This window comes from Schistocerca gregaria, chromosome 10, assembly GCF_023897955.1.
Source record: "Schistocerca gregaria isolate iqSchGreg1 chromosome 10, iqSchGreg1.2, whole genome shotgun sequence".
Taxonomy (NCBI): domain Eukaryota; kingdom Metazoa; phylum Arthropoda; class Insecta; order Orthoptera; family Acrididae; genus Schistocerca; species Schistocerca gregaria.
Genome location: NC_064929.1, coordinates 75,354,887 through 75,367,398, shown reverse-complemented (window position 1 = coordinate 75,367,398; position 12,512 = coordinate 75,354,887). Strand labels below are relative to the sequence as shown.

Genomic DNA, 12,512 nt, shown 5'->3' with positions numbered 1-12,512 from the left:
GATGTTCTGAACGAGAGTTTAGTGAAAATTTTTCTCTGTTTGAAAATATTTGCAGACGCCTCTTTAGTACGTTACATTCTGCACAGAAATTAGAGTCATCTTAGACTTAAAAATCTAGTCAATTGCCGTGCTTCATTTCTGACTATCAGTATTAGGCATAAGAATGATACAAATATAAACATGACATGATATGTATATCCTTCCATGTTTGCTGTTGTCTCACTGTAGTTTCTTAGTTTATTAGGCAGACAGGATTTAAATGAGATAGCAGCAAAGAATACATGGCAAAATGTTTACATTCGTATTATTCTTATGGTGAAGAGAATACTGCATGTGATTCACAATAGTTCCTATTAGCAACCATCTCTTCTCACAGGTAGGAAAAAATTCGGAACGTAGAGTTAGCCATATTGACAAAAACCCCAAACAGTCTTGCCAGTTGGATATTCTTAGTACATTGAAATGCTGCTACATTTGAAGATGAACAATACGAAATTTGTATATACTTCGTTGGATAATGTATGAAAATGCAGTGGTCGAAACTCAGGGCGGAGAAAAAAAGCTCGTCTTCCACTTTCTCCCTCGCCCCCCCCCCCCCCCCCCCTTTTAATTTATTTACTGACGCAGAGGTTTTGGTGCCAGTATTTATCTTTGTGCCTGCAAAGCATGCCTGTGTAGCGCTACATATTTTCGACGGCAGAAGTTAGTTGTGGCGGCACCTACCAACATTTTTCAGAACTTCTGCTTACTTTGCACTCGATTCTAAGCCGCAGGCAGTTTTTTGGATTACAAAAACTGGAAAAAAGCTCGGCTTGGATTTGAGTAAATATGGTAAGCATTGACTGCCAGTTCAATTCAGCATGAGATATCATACAAATGTCCTTTATAAATATAACGATAATCAAGAATTATGGATAATTTTACTTGCTTATTTCCGAGTTAAAGAGGAAATTGATCACAGAGAGATTCCAATGCCTCTTATCGATGTCTGCCGTCTATGGGCAGAAACACAAAGAAAGCAATTTCTGCTGCTGTTAGTACTGCATTTGTAACATTACTAAGTATCACGATTTTAACATTACTCAACAAGGATGTGGCAGTCGCAACACTCACCCCCTATATGTACCACTGTAAGGGATGAGAATGTACGACGCCATGAAGTCCACCTTGAGATCGAGAACCGTGTGCTTCTCGATGGCATACTGCAGACCCGTGGCAGACATCTCCTTCAGCTCTGACAGTCGAGACTCGGCGGCAGCCTGCAATCTGGAGGAAAAACGGTAATAAGTTTGTGTTTGGCATAAAGTGAACTATATTCTAACTTCTGTTTAATTTCACAGCTCACATTCCTCCATTCTAAAAAACATCTTGTACATGTTACAAGCACAATGTTGTGAAACCACCACCACCACCAACCTCGGTACTCATCTGCTTCAGTTTGGCAGAAGCTACGATCCAGTACAGTTACATACTTCTTAGCTATGGGACATTAAAATGTGACTAAACTGACAATCTTGTGAAGCGTGAGGTGTTCAGTGTCATCTGCTTTTTAAACATACAAAAAGTGCAACCCACTAAAATTTGCACACAGACTTGCTTATGGTGCACACTGCTTCACTTGTGTAGACTGTATGGTCTGCATTTATTTTATTTATTTTTTAATCGAATTTCTACGTTATTCACGACCTGCAACATCATCTAAACTTTTCACATTAATTAAGGCCACAGAAGCACAGAAAAATTGATAAGATTTTTTCTCGTAATTGGCAGAAAAGTGTTATTTTCAAACAGAAAGAGAACAAACACTGTATTTGTACGATGTAGAGTAAACTTACTGGGAAATAGCATTCGACTCCGCCGGAGGTTTGAAGACGTCCGCCAGTTTATTAATTGTCGACGCATCATACACAACTTGCAGGGGTCTCGAACTGACATGGATACGTTGGTCGCACCTTCCATCCAGAGGATTAGTTTCAAACAACACGTCTAGAAGGGCAACCTTCCCACCTGAAAAAACGGAGATTTTTCCTTTCAGAATTAGAAAGATAGTTATCCTAGTATAACACACAAGTGTGAAAACATATACATTATGAATGTCTGTCTAAAGGTAACCTCCTAGCTTCATACTACAATGATTACAGTTTCTAGTCTTTAAGTAGTTAGCAGCAGATCAGAATGGATGTATAATTAAAATAGATTTTATCATATGATGCTATATTGCTCAGACAGCATTTCTTTTATAGTTAATTACTTTCCAAAAATTGTACGAAAAAACTGTAGTAAGACCAAGATTGATTAAATTTGCAGTTTGCTTTCTATGCAGCTGATTCAGAATAGCAAGTACCACTGAACCTCCATTTCTTTAAAGAAATTGAACTGCTACGTATAAAACAGTTTCAAACTTCCGATTACTTTACAAATAATTGAGTGCATTAAATATTTGATGTTAAGCATGTAAGTGAGAAAAAGTTTAGGGAACATTTGAATTTATGTTTAAAGATTGTTGGAAATTGTCAAGTGCTCTCATTACAAAACAATGGATGAATGAAGTCTGGGTAATTTTGAGCAAAAGCTAGTTTCTCAGACATCTCAATGTTTATATCACCATACAACGGAGATGCTGAGCCCAGAAAGGTGCAACAAAAAAGACTGACTGGAAATTGGCTTGTGGCCACCAAGCACTTTGTCAAAAGTAGACAACATACACACATGCACTCAGTCAATATCAAGTCACACACACATGACCCACAGTCTCTGGCAGCTAGAGACTCACTCTAGCTGACAGAGACTGATCATGTGTGTGCGACTTGCATTTGTGTGAGTGTGCGCGTGAGTGTACGTTGTCTACTTTTGACAAAGTGCTTGGTGGCCAAAAGCTAACTTTGCAAGAGACTTTTCATTGTGGCTTTCTGCGACTCAGTAGCACTGCTATACAGTGAGTAGCAACTATTTTTTTCATTATATTGTTTCATTCCATCATTGATTTTCCATTGTTCAGTGTTGATTTTGTCATATCTCCTGAACCATGTGTCTTACAATGATACAGTTTAGGGGGCATATTGAATGGCACAGATCAATATTTAGGATAGAGTTAGTAGTAAACTATGGAAAGTCCAAAATAACAACAAAATAGAACAGATAGAGTGCTATTCACCAAATAGAGGAGGAGTCTGCATGTTCATCTTTTCAGAGATGGTTGCGGGACTCGGCTGTTCAGTACAGTATGTTAAATCAAACACGTTTCAGCTGTCTAATTTCCAAACTGTTATTTTATTTGGCTACCAGTTTCAAAGATTTACTACGGCATCTTCAGGCCCCTGTGTACTAGTATCAGAGGTAACAGTATGAAATAAAATAACAGTTTAGAAATTAGAAGGCTGGACGGTATTTTATTAGAATTCCCCTGCATAGAGGACATGTTGAGCAGCAGACAGGCACAATAGGAGACTGCTGAAATATTTAAGCTTTCTGAGGAAGTCTTTCCCTCTAAAACAGAAACACACACACACACACACACACACACACACACACACACACACACACACACACACAAATGTGGTACCATATTTACAAAATTCTGTCAATGTAATGGAACTTGTATCTCCCTAATGCCTTACCTAAGCAGACAACAGTGTCATCTGGGCAAATTTCACAAATTTAGTAACAGTGGCTACCAATTCAAATTGTCTCAGCCTACATGTAAGGCAGTCCCATATCTGTAATGTCGACAACCGCCACCAAAATATGCATACTTCTATGCTTTTCTTAACGTTACACACAAACAGAAAATTGGTCACCCTTGTCTCTCCGCCCACCACTTTAAGTATGCTGTAAGCTGTAATACATCCTAGAGGGTAAAACTTACATACGAGATATAAATTGGATCACCACTGTAAAAATATTTGATGTATACATCCATTGTCCTTTAATTAATCTGGCTGCTCTGTTGGCATCAAGAAAACTGCACTTGCATATTTTAAGAGCTGACATCCACATGTTCTTGTTTCAGACTCCTCTCCCGAAATGTCTCTCAGACTGGGACTAAAATGCGACTATTTAGGGTGAGCAGCAGTCTCTGTGGAGCAGGGAAATGGTGGGGGATGGTGTGTTGACCTGTATGTAGAAGCGTGCACAGATGTGGTGCAGACAGGACAGTGGTGTTACTGCAGTGTTGAGAGGCTGTGCTGGAGGACAGGGGAGAAGATGAGAGAAGTAGAAAGGGGAAAAAGACTACTCAATTCATTGGTGGGACAGAAAGCATATGAAGTGCTGAAGTGGGAGCAGGGAGCAGGGAGCAGGGAGCAGGGACCAGGATAGGAAGGTGGAGTGCACGGACTAGTGAAGGTCGAGGCAAGGAAGGTTGCGTAAACGAGGGCTAGTCGTGCTAAAAATTGCCGATTTGAAGAGCGGGCCGCAGCGCGTAGTGTGAAGCAGTCGCCCTCCATTTCCGGCAGTGGTGCTGCTGCTGTGGCAATCACAGCTTTGGTGTCTCCCTCTGGTGGGAAAAGGGAAAGGTTGCCTGTTCACGTACATTTAAAGGGCGCTATGATGTAGCCAGTGTGTCAGTCTGGGTCAGTCTCTCGTCCCCAGCTTGCTAGTCTCTCTCGTCCGCATTTGTTAGGCAGTTAGTGTCTGTCTGTCGTTCGGAGTGCTAGTACGTCTGTCATTCGGATCAACCTTAAAGGCCAGCATATGAGAGTCTTTCCACTCCGCCAGTAAGAGAACTCAGCTAGTGGTCACCGGGTCGGGGCTTAGTTCCTGCATCTGAGTCTACGCGTTAGGCCGCCAGTCTGCTCGAGTTTGCTCAGGCAATGGTCATTGGTGGTTGGATCAATCGGTCGGTAGGCCGCGCACTGAGACACGAAATGACTTGTCCGTCTTGAGCATCGGCGCATGTGAGGTCACCATGTGAGTCTAGTGGGCCACACCGCATAGCGAGGGGTAGTGGCTTTGCGGTCGACATGAGAGCAACAGGAGTCAGCCCACGACATCGGTCTGGTCTCTGCGAGCTGCGACACCGTGAGACAGGAGATCGACGTGCCGTCCTGTGTCAGTTGAAGCGGCTGGCAGCGGACGGGTCGGGTGAGCGATTTGGGGGTGCTGCGCCAGGTCTTCGAGAAATCACAGTTTATTAGAAGTTAAGTGATTGGTGATATATTGTTTCATTTGTTGTTGTCGTCGTCTTCAGTCCTGATACTGGTTTGATGCAGCTCTCCATGCTACTCTACCCTCCACGCTGCCCTCCAATGCTAAATTTGTGATCCCTTGATGCCTCAGAACATGTCCTACCAAATGGTCCCTTCTTTTACTCTTGTTAAATTCCAATTGTTTTCTTGGGGAGGTCACCAACCGTTTTGCTTTGGGGTTATCCCACCATTCTTCTCCGTTTGCCCACCTGCGGGAAGGTGGTTGTTTATAAATTGGGTGGTCCGTTTTTCCCTTGTGGAATAGGGGTGAGTTAGAGCAACCCGTGGTTCGGGTTGTTCGGTAATCTTCCTATCTCTCTACCATACATTAGTAGCTGCCTCTGTCATGTTTGTCGGATTAGTGGCCTAATTCCTGAAACATGTTTTCATCTTTACTATCATACTGAGAGACGGTATCTGTGTACTGTAGAGGATCTTAACTTGTTTGACCAACCCTGTAGAATTTTATATAAGATTGCATTTCATGGGCTTTTATTTAAATGATCATTTTAGTATATAAAGTTGCCACCCTTTCACCATAAGACTTTCTTAGAAGTTAAAATCAAGTTGCACCTTCGGTGGGAAAGTTAAATATTTTAATTTTTAGTGTTTTGTACTATTTCCATCCCTCCTACCCGTGTGCATAGTTTGTGTGCGCTTGTGTAAATTAAAACTTTTAGTTTAAAGTAATGCGGTGTGTTGCAGATTTGCACCAGTGTAGTCTTTCAGATGCTGTTGCGAGTTGTCCTAACTATGGACACGTCAAAAGGGAGTAGCAAGGTTCTCTACCTGAAAGCTCATACAGTGAAAACTTGTTTCTTTCTGTCTCTGAATAAATTGTAACTTGATATTTAGAGGGTGCTTTCTGATTATAATTTTTAATCTGTTTCTTTTAAAAAATGCTTCTAGGCACTAGTAAAGTGAATAAAATTCCCATTTCTTAAAAGCAATTTGGTTATGATTTCATCAGTTACTCCCTGGCAACTACTTCCAAGCTTAAATAGTGTGATTAAATGCGTTAATGTTCTTGATGAATCGCTAGTACACAAAAATAAATTCTTAAGAATATTCTTTGAAACTAAATCACGGTTCAGAAGGATATATCTCAGGAAGAGTTCCCATGTGCACAATTTAAAAAAGATGGTGTCTGTAGGATGGAATCACATGGCACAGGTTATGAAGCAGTCATTAAAGTGCTGGGTAGCATTTTCAGCAACTGAGTGGTCCAGCAGTCAGTCTGCCACAGTTCGGCAGTGAACATCCATGTTGACAGACAGCTTGTTAGTTGTCATGTTGATATAAAAAACAGAACAGTGGTCACAGTTTAGTTGGTAGATCACACAGCTGCTTTCACAGACAACCCTGCCTGTGATGGGATAGGAGATGCCTGTGACAGTACTGAAGTATGTGGTAGTGGAAGGGAAAAGTCTTTCACCTACTAGGAGCATTCAATAAGTAATGCAACACGTTTTCTCTTCAGCCAATCTTGCTTGAAAACCGTGGAATTTGTTATAGGATGTTGTGGAATATTCTCGCTTCAGGCCCCATAGTTCCAATAGGTGGGGGGTGCTGCATGTAGCCTTCAAAATAGCGTCTGTAACTGAGATGTATACTGAGCAGAGAGCTGTCACTGGGTTTCTTCTGGTTGAAAACCAGAATGTCAGAGGTATTTGTAGGCACTTGCAGATTGTCTACAGAAACCGGGCAGTGAACAAAAGCAGTACGAATCATTAGATGAAGCATCTGTCATCATCGCAACAAGGTCACATAAACCTACGTGACGTCCCCCCGTGCCAGCCAGCCGCACACAGCTGTGACTCCTGTAATGACAGAACATGCAGACACTCGCTGCTCGACTGGATACCTCTGTTGGCGGTGTGGAAATTCTCATCCACCAGTTACAGTACTCAAAGGTTAGTGCCTCTTGGGTTCCTCGCCACCTACAGAAGACCATAAAGAGCAACTGAGACCATCAGTGCAGAACTCGTGGCACATAAGAGACTAATCATGACAATTTTTTGTTGATCATCATCATAGGCATTGAAACACGGGTTAATCACTTTGAACCAGAAACAAAACACTGTCCACTGAGTGGCACCGCACCATCTCTCCTCTGAAGCCGGTAAAGTCACGCAGTGACGGTCTTTTGGGACTTTGAAGGGGTTATTCTGTTTGATGCCCTCCCTCTTGGTGAAACAATCAACTCTGGAATGTACTGTGCTAAACCTCCGGAAAATGAAGGAACAACTTCAGCAAGTTCGTCACAGAAAACTGTTAACAAACTTCTCCTTCTCCATTACAATGGGAGGCCTCACAGAAGTCTGTACACCTGAGAGCAGCTGACAAGACTTCATTGCACTGCTATTGCTCCACCACCCTACAGCCTGCAACTCAAACCTTCCTATTTCCATCTGTTTGGCCTCATGAAGGATGCCCTCTGCTGGAAGCAATACATGGGTGAAGGGGAAGTTATTGATGCAGCAAGACATAGGCTCTTACATCAACCAACACGTTGGTACAATGCGGGCATACGTGCCTCCCAACAAGGATATATATCCATCACACTGAACAGAGATTATGTTGAAAAACAGGGTTTTGTAGGGAAAAGGGTGGGGAATAATACGGTGTATTGGATCCTGAATAAAACTGACTTGCTTTCAGGAAAAAAAGTATTGCATTACTTATTGAATGCCACTCTTAGGTTTATTGCAGGGGTATGAGCTATGAGGCAAGGTGTTGGGAGCAGGGTTGGAGTAGAGATGGACATGGATATTGTATAGGTTTGGTGGGCAGTGGAATATCACTGTGTGAGGGATGGACAGGATAGTGGAGATGGTCCTCATTTCAGGGCATGACCAAAGGTAGTAAAACCATGGCATCAAGTGTTATCCTGTTTCTTCAGTCCTGGGTGGTACTGAGTCACGAGAGGAATGCTGCTCTGTCACAGGACATTGGGACTGTCACGACCCCAGTGAGACCATTGGCATATCTGGAGGAGGACTGCTCGTTACTACAGACGTGAGAATCACAGATGGCTATGCCATATGGAAGCGACTGTGGTGTCCCGTAACATTTCTGCAAGAAAGACTATGGCATGCAGACAGCCACATGAACAAAAATATAAAAATTACATAGAGCTTAGATGGACTTTGTAAAAACAATACACTGACAAGAGGTGTCTTTTTGTACAGAGGCAAGTATGAAGGCACTACCTGTGTACAGCCTGACTGGTGAGCAAGCATCTACACCTGCTGATTGAGTGCACCATTCCATACTGCCACTAGCTGAATAGCTGAATGTGTGTTGACGGGGCCGCCACACGGTATGCAAGCACGCCAATCCAAGAACGTCAATAACAGTAAAGACACAAAAGAGAATGGTTGATTTTGGGTGAAGATCAAGATTAAAAGTTATTGTTACATGGTTGCCAAATGTAATTGTGTAAGTTTATGATAGAAAAACTCTGTTTAAAGCAAAGTCCCTGTTGAAAATAATGTACATAGCTACAGATAGCAGAAACCCCACTCTCTTTCAGTGAAGTGCTCGCACTTCAGAAAATAAGATACTGAGTACAGCAAGAAGTCAAGTTGGAACTACCAGCAGGTCCAGCTCATAACTATTATTAAAGATGAACATCAATCCAGTGTTAAATTGTATGTTCAACCAGCTAAAGGGAAGATGGCATTAAACATGGTGCCAAGCACAACTGCACTACGAAACATGATAAACGTCATAGGACTTCTTACTGTGGAACACGTGACAGGTATCTTAAATGGAGGTATTGTTGGTGATTGGTAGGTCTGATGTGGACAGAGATAGGGAAGTAGCCATGCTTCAGGGGGATGACAACATCTAGGGAGGAGACTTCTTGTGTTCACACAAACTTGCTGTAATTGCAAGTGGAAGTGGAAAGGAAATGACTAGTGAAGGTACATGGTACCCTCTGCCTTGCACCGTAAGGTGGTTTGCAGTGTATGTATGTAGATGGAGAAGTGAATGGGGGAGAAGATGTTGAGGATCTGGAGGAATGTGGACAGGTGCATATCATGAAGACGTCATCCATGTACCTGAACCAGGTGAGGGGTTTGGTTTTCCAGACGATTACGAAGGATTCGTCTGTATGACCTATGAACAGGTTGGAATAGGGTGGTTCCATGCGGGTGACCATTGATGAACCACAGAAATGTTTGTAGATATTGCCTTCAAAAGTGAAGTAATTGGGGGTAAGGATATAGTTGGGCATTGTGACAAGGAAGGGGTCAGTCTGATATTGGGAAAGGTACTGTTAAATAATAGCATGGTCATGGATATTGAGGATGTTAGTGTGGAGGAATATTGGGGGGGGGGGGGGGGGGGGGAGTGAGCAGGTTGTTGGGCGATTGGGGAACAGAAACTGCGAGGAGCCGGTGGAGGAAATGGTTGGTGTACAGGAGGGTAGGTTATGGGTAATAGGCTGAAGGTGTTAATCTCATAAGAGCTGTAGCGATTCTCACTGGTAACCGACCACAATGGCGTGTCATAGGTAGTTGGGTTTATGGACTTTAGGAAGTATGCAGAGGGTAGGAGAAGGGGGAATGATGTGGGTGAGGAGAGAGATGGAGTGAGGGTACAGGTTCTGGAATGGGCCTAAGGATTTGGGGAGGACCTGGGGAGCCTGCAGGATTTCTGCAGTGCGGGTAACAGTGGTAGGGCTTGTATGTGGACATATCTGACAGCTGACAGAGCCCTCTACAAGGTAATCCCTGCAGTTCATAACCACGGTGATAGAGCCTTTGTCAGTCAGAATCAACTTTTAGGTGGTGGACTACAATTCTATCGGCAGATTTGAGACTGGTCTCCATATTGAGGGATTTTGGGAATGGTGGTGAGGAAAGATTTGAAGTCATGAAATTCTTGAATGTTGTGAGGGAGGGAGTGGGTGTAATTTGGGGGTAGTTGGGGGTGAATCACAGTTGGATGGAGGAGTGAACTGAGTCAGGAAGAGTTCAACATTGGCTTTAGATTGTGTCCGATTGGTACGATTGGTGGCAAAAACGTGTTTCCACTGTAGGGACTGGGAGAAGAGGAGGAAGAATTTAACAATTAAAGCACGATTGAATTTTGGAGCGGTGAAGAAGGCAAGGCCTTCGGAAAGGAGTGATATTTGTGTGCAACTGAGGCTTTTGAAGGACAGGTTCATGACTGTATCTCGGGTTTGTTTAGGTTCTGGGCTCTGAATGGTGGTGGGAGGGAGTTTCTGAGGGTAAATGTAGGTCTGCAAGGCAGGAATTGTGAGAGGGAGTTTCCGAGGGTAAATGTACGTCTACGAGGCAGGAATTGGTGGTTATGAGGGGATATGGGGGAGGTTTGATGGAGGCTCTTGTAGAGGTATAGAGAAGTGGAAGTCCAAGGTGGGAGGGGGAGATGAGCAGGTTGGAGAGTTTACTGAGGTGGTGTCATCGGTTGATTGGGTTTGAAGGGACCAAACAGCATGGTCATCAGTCCCTTGTTTCAAATGTGGTCCATTCAGATAGTTTGACATCTCACGAAAGTCAGAACGATAAAACGGAAAAGGCTAAAAAACGTAAAAGTGCAGTCGTGTCGTCAATGGTAAAAACAAAATGAGGTAAGTCAGCAAGAGAGCGACCCCAAGGCTATGCTAGAGGCAGGAAATATTCCACCTCTGAAGCAGTAGAGGCAAGACCACCTGCGACTTAAAAGCGTTCATCCACTAGAATGTAGAAGTGTGTATGGGAAAAGGAGACTAACCAATTCTAAAAAGTGATAAAAACAGAGTAAAAGGGGAGGAAAAGAGGATCTTGGCCAGGGAGGGGAGTCGGGAATCTCCATACACAGCTTACAGTGAGAGATACCCCAACACTCACCGCCCTGCCCCAACACCAGAGTGAGATTAAAAGTCTTAAAACTGAGAATAAAAACCACTTTCCCGGAAGAAACCAAGAACCAGTTCGACTATCCAGGAATCGTGAGCCAACATTAAAGGTAAAGTGCGGAGAAGTCTGTGCTTACCACGCAGAGCCAAAACAAGGGGACATTCCACCAAAACGTGGGCTACTGATTGGAAGGCTCCACAACCACAAAGTGGGGGTAGCTCATTACGCAAAAGAAAACCGTGGGTCAGCCTGGTATGGCCGATGTGGAGATGACAGTGTGGTCAAGTCTTTTCGGGAGACGCGAAAGGAAGATCGCGATGGGCCTGGTGTCACCTTAATCATACAAAGTTTATTAGACAGGGAGGTAGCCTCCCAACAGTTGGCCCATGATTTTGCGAAGTGGGATTTGATGTGAAGCCGTAGATCCGCTGCAGGATGAGTAACAGAAAGGGGGAAGTGACTGCTCCCCCAGCCAAACGATCAGCAAGCTCATTACCTGGGATACCCATGTGGCCAACGACCCAAAGGAAGTAAACGGAACAAGCAGCACAGTGAAGATCAGCGAGATGGTCATGGATGGCAGAGACCAAGAGATGGCGCGAAAAACACCGGTCAATAGGCAGAAGTCCACTCATTGAGTCTGTACATAACAAAACATGGTTGTGTTGGGACTGTTTAATAAAGGTAAGGTCCTGGGAAACTGCCATCAATTCCACAGTAAACACCCTACATGTAGGTGGCAGTGGATGATTTTCCGTGCCAACAGCGGATGTGAAGGCATATCCCTCACGATCAGCAGATTTAGAGCCATCGGTGTAAAAAACGACAGCATCCCAAAACTCCCATAAAATTCGGCGGAAAAAGGAACAACACCATCGGGGGGAACGGAATCTTTCGGCCCTCAGCGGTGGTCCATCTGAATTCGAGGCCAAGGAACTAACCACGGAGGTGGGGGGTGGGGGGTGGGGGCATGGAAGACAGGACAAAGGAAGCTGAAAGTCACGGTGAAAAGATGCAAGGCGGAGCCCAACCGGTAAACCCGCCCGAGGGTGAAAATCAGGTGGGCAACATCCATGGTCTGGGAACAGGATAGAATAGGAAAGATGAGTGGGAAAGCAACAGACAGCTATTGCATAAGACACCAGAAGCTGGGACCGCCAAACAGAAAGGGAAGGGGGGATGGAGGGAGGGAGGGGGGTGTCCCAGCTTCAACCAGGGGACTATCCACAGGGCTAGTAGGGAAGGCACCGGTGGCCAAGGTGGTGTCGTGCATGTTGCTCTAGTTCTAGAAGCCAAGAGATTCAGCAGGATGCAGGAATTTGGGACTGCAGAGCAGAAGAACTTTACAGATGAAGAGGAGGTATTTGCAAGGCTTGGGCAGATTTATGTGGTTTTGCTGGAATAGACTGATGAGAGCTAAGGACTAATGGATTCAAGACAGAGGTCACAGTGA

The 12,512-nt window shown here is 43.9% G+C and overlaps 1 protein-coding gene across 1 annotated transcript in view; it reads right to left on the bottom strand.

Annotated features, from left to right (window-relative positions):
• Positions 1-12,512, bottom strand: part of LOC126293289 (intermembrane lipid transfer protein Vps13-like) — a 391,345-nt gene that overhangs the window by 334,050 nt on the left and 44,783 nt on the right. Inside the window, 2 exon segments of the mRNA XM_049986411.1 lie at positions 1,114-1,266; positions 1,836-2,007. Of these exon segments, the coding sequence (XP_049842368.1) occupies positions 1,114-1,266; positions 1,836-2,007 (325 nt within the window).